The sequence below is a fragment of the Drosophila miranda genome, chromosome 3 (assembly GCF_003369915.1).
Source record: "Drosophila miranda strain MSH22 chromosome 3, D.miranda_PacBio2.1, whole genome shotgun sequence".
In the NCBI taxonomy this organism is placed as follows: domain Eukaryota; kingdom Metazoa; phylum Arthropoda; class Insecta; order Diptera; family Drosophilidae; genus Drosophila; species Drosophila miranda.
The window spans coordinates 19,953,482-19,962,190 of record NC_046676.1 but is presented as its reverse complement, the minus strand read 5'-3'; the positions used below and the strand labels follow the sequence as shown (position 1 = coordinate 19,962,190).

General features: G+C 50.4%; 2 protein-coding genes across 2 annotated transcripts; both read right to left on the bottom strand.

Moving 5' to 3' along the window:
* Positions 1-4,765: 4,765 nt before the first annotated feature.
* On the bottom strand, positions 4,766-5,344 carry LOC117187841. Its single transcript, XM_033390712.1, has one exon. The coding sequence runs from the start codon at positions 5,342-5,344 to the stop codon at positions 4,766-4,768; it is 579 nt and encodes a 192-aa protein (XP_033246603.1).
* Positions 5,345-5,598: 254 nt separating this feature from the next.
* LOC108160445 (probable elongator complex protein 2) lies at positions 5,599-8,417 on the bottom strand. The gene is made up of 6 exons (XM_017294455.2): positions 8,196-8,417; positions 7,356-8,136; positions 6,741-7,298; positions 6,371-6,674; positions 5,815-6,312; positions 5,599-5,752 (listed from the first exon to the last, which is right to left on the bottom strand). The coding sequence occupies exons 1-6, from the start codon at positions 8,316-8,318 to the stop codon at positions 5,635-5,637; spliced, it is 2,382 nt and encodes a 793-aa protein (XP_017149944.1). The 5' UTR covers positions 8,319-8,417; the 3' UTR covers positions 5,599-5,634.
* Between the last annotated feature and the right edge of the window lie 292 nt (positions 8,418-8,709).

Sequence of the window (8,709 nt, the reverse complement as noted above, 5' to 3'; positions counted from 1 at the left end):
GAGGCGGCGCAAACAGTACTATTTTGCGGATTTAGATGATTTCGGGAAATGCAAACGCCGGACTCGGATGGGGCGAACATTTCTGCGATATTGCATTTTGTTGCCGAATTTAATTCTATTGGTAAATATAGCTACGTATACGTAATACCCCTATGTGTGCCCGCGTAGTTCCTGGTTTTGCTCGGTCCTGGCTGGTAATATCAATTAGCGGCACTCATGCGATTGATGGTTGCATAAATTACAGCGTTACGCCAGTGGCGGCGCCATACAAATTGCGTGCAACATGTAATATGACAGGCGACAGTGTTCAAACAGCCATCGCTCACCCGGGTCGAGCGGCGGATGGAGATGACTGGATGAGTGCCGGGCCATCCACTCAGTCCATCCATCCGTTCCGACAGTAGCAGGTGCCGCCCCGCCCCGCCCCGCATGCTCCTTTCGTGCCCCAAGACAAGACCCCACCGCATAATTTGCAGCAAAGCCCAGAGGAAATGTCCCGCCGCCAAAGTTGCGGCTGTGTTTCCTCAAAGTTTCCTATCCTGGAGACCCGGCAGACCCACAAACACACACGTACTTAGAACCCGCCTCGCCTTCCCAGTTCTTTGGCGGAAAAATTTATCATTTCACCAGAGCCAGGCAAAGGTCGGGGGAGAGAGTCTCAGAGGGCTCGGAAAATTGACTTAAAGACCATTAAAGCAGAGCACTTTTTAATGTTATTAAGTCAAAGTTGATTTGTTCAGGCTTAAACCGATTTGCTCTTGTCGTTCGGCCCCCCTCTGCCCCCCCCCTTGCGGTAGGCCACATCAATGGCCATGGGCCTGGCCACAGCCGCGCTCTTAGCCGGGCGCCGACTGAATATTGAATTTATAAGCCCGCACGATATTCCGCAAATTTGTTTCACCAACAAATCTATTCGCAGTCCTTGATAAAGTCGCTGAAAAAAGTCGCATTTTGCATTGACACATCACCGTAAACAAATTAACTTTAACGCCCTCAACAGGCATGAAAAAAGAGTGGAAAAAGCCGTGACAAGTGACAGGAAAGAGTCACTTTTAGCCGGGGTAGCCGCATCGTCCCGCACCGCATCATTTATGCACTATCCCAGCACAGATCCCTCGAGGTTCGGGCCAAAATTAGTCTTTATATTGTGGAACATGTCAGCAATAGAGATACCCAGGACTGTACCAATCGAATGGGCCACAAATAATATCACGAATATTATTCAAAAGTATTTTGTGGAAAAAAGAAATCCATACGATTCAAATATGATTCCATCTAGATTCAGTGGAGCGGAGCGAAGCGGATCTTTATGACAGCCATAAACATGTCGAAATGGATCCCTGCAATATGCAAATATTACAGTATTACAGTGGGGGAAAAAAAGCTATCGGCGCAATGCATTACAGATGTCGAGAGAGTGCCGCTTCTCCATACCATACCAACCATATTGATAAAAAAAAAACATCAAATAGTCCTTGAGGTGGGGGCGGGGGGGAAAGTGCACGAAACCAAAATGAAAGCGCAAGCACTAAGGGAAATCGTAAATGTCGGAAAATGCTACTGGCCCTGGCGGCGCCTGGCAGTTTGAGGTTGAACGCGGGACTGGTCCTCGTCCTCGTCCTCGTCCTCGTCCTGTGGCAGTAGGTGATGATGAGGATGCTGACGCTGTTGACAGTACACCAAATGGTTGGCATTTTCCATTTTTCGCAAATTTACAACTGCAATCAGTAGGCAGACGGATACAAAACGGAGGCAAACGACAGATAAAAACAACAACAAAAAATCAGTGTCAAAAATGGCCAACAGCATTTCGCGCTTAAAACAATCAAATTGTTTTTTTTCGATTTGCGAAGGGTAAACAGTTGAACAAACAAAGGGGCCTGCATTTAAGCCGTGGCGCTTAAGCCCCCAGAAGCCCCAAATCGGGACATAAGTCGGGCCAAAAGTTAAGCCAAACGAATCGAAGCGAAATTTAAAAATTCATTGGAAAATGCACATCTGCTCTGCTCGATTTCATTGTCAAGTGCTCCAGCTTTGATCTGTTTGTGTAATTATCTTGGCCGCCGGGCCGCCGGGCTGCCTGGGGCTTCCTGGCTTTTTTCCAACTTTCAGTTGGTTTTTCGTTCGGTTCGGTTATGGACATTCATATCGTCCCTGCAGACAGGACACGAGCGAGGCGGTGGCTTTGGTCTCCTTTTTTCACAGTAGGCACTGTTTGAGCGAACTTCAATTTGCAAGTGGCAAACAGTTGTTACCAGTTCGCTTCGCTCGTTTTTTGTCTGGTGTCCGCTGGCGGCACACGTAATTAAAAATTCATCATACGCCACGTTGACTGCGGCCCACACAGAGAGTAAGAGACAGACAAAAAGCGAGATAGAACGAGGAGAAAAAGCGCGCCAGGAGCTAAATGAACTTCAAAGTTTTTACACCAAAACTAATTGGAAAACAATTAAGGACTGCCACTACGACTACGCTACCGACTCTCCACGGACTCTCAGAGTCAAACGGAAGAGTTGGCCACTAAATCGAGCCACCCCGTCTGCCCTCTGCCCGTCTGCCCTCTGCCCCCTGCTGGATGCTGAACGGGACCCCAAACTACGAGTGTTTGTAATACAATATTTATAATCAAAGCCCAGCGCCCAGCGCCCAGCGCCCAGCTCCCAGCCCCTAGATCCGGCACAACTTTCAGCTTGCTACTTTGCCCACTTTTTCATCTCTTGTTCAAGTTGGGGGCAGTCGTCAGAGCCGCCCTCCTGTTGTTCTTTTGCCTGTTCTTGCAGGACAAACAAAACTATGGGAACATGAAATTTGTTTCGGATTCCCGCGCAGGGACAGGCCAATCGAGCGGAGCTGAGCGGAGCGGAGTAGTGGCCGTGGGGCAGGTAATTGAAAAACTTTGAACGCTTCAGCTTTTGGGCTTAGCAGCAGGAAAGGGAAAGTTTTCGATTGAAACTTTAGCTTGTTACGGCAAATGCGCCAAAGAGCAGAGGCTGGCTTAATCAATTGGCGATTGGATTTGAATTGGCACTTCCCTGCCCCTGCCCCACCTCCTCCCGTCGCCAGCACGAACTAGGCCAAATATTCAATGCGCATCAACTGGCTTTGCTCCTGCACTAGCTCTAGCGCCACCCACATCCTGGCATGGCATCCATGGCAGCTTCCGGCCTGGCCACACGTCGCATGCGTGTTGCCAAAAAAACGGAAATGCACAAATCATCGACCGCATGCCTTTGTTGCTGCCAGCCAGCCATCCAGCCATCCAGACAGAACGGAAATATATGCGAAACATATGCGTGGGTGCGACAGCATACCACGCTCGGGTGCCCCATGCCACACCCCCGCTTGGATACGCTGCAGTTGCGGCTGCTCTTCTTGAGTAATTATTAATTGGCAAAGCAGCGGCAGAGAAATGCAGATGCAAGCACCCAAGCACCCAAGCACCCAAGCACCCAAGATGAGCAAACATACAGAGCTCTCCCGAACTGTGGACACGACACTGTTGCTGGAAGAGTAGAGTGTGGAACGACTATGGCAGGCAAGGGAAATCCCCTACTGACACACAAAGAGATGCAAACGAATCGCAGCCCCATCCGCCGGTGTGGGTGGCTGAGAGAAGAGAGGAATGTTTACACATGTTATGGCCAGAACGGCTGCCGTTTCATATGTAGTTCGGCCCCAGCTCCGGGGCGAGCGGGCTGTCAGCAACTTGGGCACGTTCGCTGCAATTGAAACTTAAACTTTTTTCGCAAAATGCGAAATACAAAATTGCAACAACAACAACCAATGTCGGGGAATGTCGGGGCTAAGAAAATAAATAAAGAGTGGAATCATGCCACAGCGCAACACAATGGCAGTTGAACAAAAGTTTCGCGAGCATGTATGTGCATATGTATAGGTTTTTTATGCAACTTTCGGCGGATGCGGAAACGCGTGTAGCGCCATTGCAATGGCCGCTTTGTTTGGCAATATTTGACTCAAAATAAAATGTACGAGCGGAGCACGCCAGTACAGTGGGGGCTGGCATTGAAGGGGAGCATTGGCGGGGCAAGGGAGCCTCGAGAGAGCATTTCCCTGTCCGTGCTCCGGAGTGCATGTACAATCGAGCTACGGACGTGGCCTAAATGCAATTCAATAGTCAACTTTCTGCCCCATTGTGGCACTTGAAACAATGCAGATTTATGCGCTTATCTATCCAACGGAGTTCAACGACATGGCAGCCGGTGCGCTGGATCCTAGGATACTAGGATCCGCGAGAGTTGTGGACTCCACGAAAACATAATTAAAGTGCCACAGAAAATGGCCGCCAGCCAATTAACCGCTTTGCCAGCTCCGTGCCCCAAGTTCGGAAAACAATGGAGCTGCAGCCAAAAGCCAATGGCAATCATAAAGTCAGTTGGAGCACGGAAATTGCAAGTTGCGGCTAAAAAGGTGGCACGCTTCAGCCATAACTTCAGCTGCTCCTGCTCCTGCTCCTGCTCCTGGTCGTGGTCCTTCTGCTGCTCTGGTCACGTGGCTGTCTTGGTCTCTAGCTAAGCGTCCGAAACTATTCAGCAGCTGCAAAACGGAAATTGCAAACTGCGGTTCCTGCTCGTCCTTCGCCTCCAACCTCCCCCCTTCCGCATTCCACCCGTCAGCGGCAGCTGGCCTTTTTTATATATTTCTCATTTTACAGGCACCTTGGGAGGACTTGCAGGTAAAGACCGTTCTTGTAATTACAAATATTTAATGCATTTCGAAATACATCGGCTTTTGTGGCTGCTCTGCTCTATTGGCCGATGTTGAGGCTGAGCTGCTGCCCAGAGTGGAGGGGCAGCGGCGGCTTCACCTCGCTAGCAACGCCCTTGACGATCTCCACCTCAATCTGATGGGGGGGCTGTTGCTCAGGACTAACCTCCACTTCGACTTCGTGATGGCTCTGCACACCCTTATGTCCTGCAACCAGCTCCACCTCGATGTGCTGGGGCTTCTGGTGAGCATCAGCCTGTTGGATCTCCAACTCCACCACGTGGCTTGCGCTCTCGTGCACGGGCTTGATGTCCAACTCTACGTGCTGGGGCTTCTGTTCCGCTTGCTTGATCTCCACCTCAACGACGTGGCTCTCGGCAGCTGGCTTGAACCCCGCTTCAACGACGTGGCTCTCGGCAGATGCTTGATGAGCTGGCTTTGTCTCTACCACAAGATTTTGCTCCTTGACCTCCAAGTCGACACCTTGCTGTTGGGGCTTCTGACCTGCTGGTCGTACCTCAGCAAAGATATGTGCATGGGGCTCCCTATAGGGCCTCACCTTGATTTGGGGAGCGCCCAGAACAATGCCGACGAGTACCAAAATAATAACTGCTTTCATGTTGAATTCGCTTGAATTGACTGCGAACGAACCACTGGAAAAGCGAGCTTAAATAGTCGACTTCAACATCTCGGAGTGCGAAAATCGGGCACTTAATTAACCATCAATAAGTTGTTATCAGGAAGCCCCCCACTGCTCGGGGGGGAGCCCAGAACTCCGTGTATTGCAGGTGATTAGATAACGTCGATACTGACAACAGAGAATTCCGCCGTGTCTGCACAGTGGTAACAGCTTACTAATTAAACGCAAAAAAGTTTAATAAAGGCTGTTTAATGCACACAATTTCAGATTCACGTCATCTTTATGTTGTAGATGCGGACCAAGTGGTCCTCCCCACAGCTGGCCAGTTGCAGATGCTGTTGGCCAGGTCGGAACTGCAGCCGACGAACGGTCAAATGGTGGGCTTGACTGAAAATAAACAAACCCAGGTCAGGCGAGACCCGAAAAACCCAACTCAAGGATTTACTCACTTTTTGTTTAAGTCGCAGAGAAGCTTCCATTCTCCCTGAGCGAACTGGTAAATCTTGATCTGGCCAGTCTCCGTGCCGCATGCAAGAACGTAGGTGTCAGTGGTGCCACTCAGGTAATCTCTGGCAAAGGCCACCGCTGTAATCGACTCGTTCTTGAGCTCTAGAATGCCCGCCGCCTGCCAGTCGTTCAGAGAGGTTTCCCCAGTCTGTTCCCCCTTCTTCCATGCCACGACCTTTCCGTCCCGGGAGCTTGTGACAAAGTGTCTTCCATCGTGCGACCAATCGCAGGCCCAAATGATGCGCGTGTGCACTCCATTCGTCTTGTCCGTGGTGGCCACCAGATTGTAGCCAGCGGAGGACTCCTGCCTCTCGAACAGAGACCAGCGGCGATCGCGGGAAACGGACACCAAGTATTGTGCATCGGGGGAGAAGCTGAGCTGTGTAACGGTCAACTGATGTCCATCCAGCTTCTGCACCTGCTTCCAGTTTGAAGGGTTCCTGCAACAAGCGCTCTCTCTATCAGTTTTTTATAGAATTTTTTGCTTTCGCTACCCACCAGAGAATAATCTGAGCATGCTCTGCGGTGCTGGCTCGACAAGTGGATGCCAGGAGGGAGCCATCTGCAGTGGCGGCCAGGGCAAAGATCTCATAGCCATGTCCATAGAGTTTCTGCAGCTCGGGCCAAAGCGTGTTCTGCATCAGAGTCTCCTCCTGGGGCGGTGTCTCCAAGGTAATAGGCACAAAGTAGTTGTCTGGAGAGTCGTTTTTGGCCTTCGCTGTCTCGCCACTGTCGGATTCTACTTTGTAGACAGCCTTGTTGGACAGTCCCAGCGAAGGCACGGAGGCGCCTTTGGGCAAAGCTGCAAGCAAAAACAACAAAATATTCAACAAACAGAAAGAATAATGTATCCCCATTACTCTCTTACAATCCAAAAGAGCATCTCCCGCCTCATCATTCTCCACGCGACTGATGTGACGGAAGTTCTCAATGAAGTTCGCCGGGGCCTGGAATGTGCGCACGATCTTCTCCTCGGCACCGCTCGCAAACTTGTAGCGTGAGAGCAAAGCCAGAGTCTGCATGTCATAGCCATGGACCTGGGGTCGGGCCAGCTCATGCCAGGTACAGTCTCCGCTGTCCTGCAGCCAAGGGGCATGAAGGCGTGTTGTCTGATCCGCGGAGACCGTCATCAAATAAGCTCCGTCATGCTCCCAGGCCAGGTCGCGCACCTCTCCGTAATGACCGCTAACAACAACGCTGGAAGTCCATAGATGGGGCTGATCTTGGTTCTGATTCCATATGTGGAACCCTCCTTGATAGCTGTGGGCCATGATGGAGCGCCCGTCGCTTGAGAATTTGCCCCCAAAGAAGCCCATCGAGTTGCCTCCCACCTCGCCAACTCGAACCTGCTCCAGCCACACTCCTTGCTCCGTTGGTGCCCACACAATGAGGGTTTTATCGAGGGAGGCAGACAGCAGGCGTATCTCTAAAAGTATCGGCTGCATATTATGAAAGTTCTTGAGGCTTATTATTCTCTTCTTACCCTGCTGCTCTGTGATGTGCCATTGGACTCCGTAGATCCATCCTTCGTGCCCGTACAGAACCGATTCTAGACTCACGGCATACCAGGCATTCGCCCCCAACTGTAGAATTATTTCCTCTACTTTGAGCTCTTTATCGCTGTTACACAACTGAAACAGAGTCACCCGATTCTCCAGCATTTGCTCTTCGCTGCGTGGGGCGATTCTCCAGAGTCGGATGAAGTTATCCTGCGAGCCGCTGGCCAGCAGCAAATCCTCTCCGTCGTACACAAAGTCCAGCCCTCGGACCCAATCCTCGTGGCCAATCAGCTTGTGAACGCATTCAAACTGTCCCTGTTCCCGTGCTTGACTGCCGCCAGCATGGATCTGCTCTGTCCACAGCGACACGGTTTCGTCATCACCGCTGAAGGCCAGCAACGCATGATCGTTCGGCAGAAGCGCGAGCCGCAGCGAGAAACAGAAGCCCCCAGCCAATTGGATTGTTTGAAAGCATCGTACATCGTCATCTTTGTAGATCCAGAGCTTCAGGGTGTTGTCTGCAGCGGCGGTGGCTAGGAGCCAAATACCGGCTGGCCGACGCACGCCATCCACGGCGTTTACTCCACTCGAATGTCCCTTGAGCACAGTGCGCTTTGTGGCCCCAGAGTTATCCAATCGCCAGAGGATGGCGTCGCCATCGTCGGCCCCGGACAAAAGTTGATCATTATCCAGCCACTTTACAGTGTTCACCCGCTTTGTGTGTTCCACGAGAGTGTGCAGAATCTTGGCGGAATTCTTATTAAACTGCAAGGAATCTATCTTATTGGTTTGCCATATCCTCTCTCTGTATATTATTCCCTTACCTTGGGATCCATTATAGCCACGGCATTGCAGGCCCCGAACGCAATTAGGCCATTTGAACCCCAATCGGCACATTCTGTGCAGCGGTTACAGGCCACTGAAGTGTAGAGATTCTCTACTTGCATGCTGTTTTACCTAAAACGTCGTTTATTCAGCAGAAACATTCACAATTAAAATCCAGTCGGCACTTTGTTTTTGTTTTGCACGTGTGACTTCAGTGGCTCTCAAACTGTTGATCATATGGCGGAGTGGACAGTGCTGCCAGTCTATTGGAAAAAGGTGATTCGCAGCGCTGCCATCTAGTGGAAATTTGAACCGACGGTATATTTACGGTATATCGGTATCTTGTCAATTTCATCAATCTATTAAATTTCATTTTTATAGAAATCCAAGAAAAAGCCAGTGTTTCGAACAGGCCAGTCAAGTAGAAAATTTATTCATCAATCGGTTAAAATTATGTGGGCATGACCAAATGTTCTATATAGATAGTATTATTCAACGGAATAAAGAATTGGT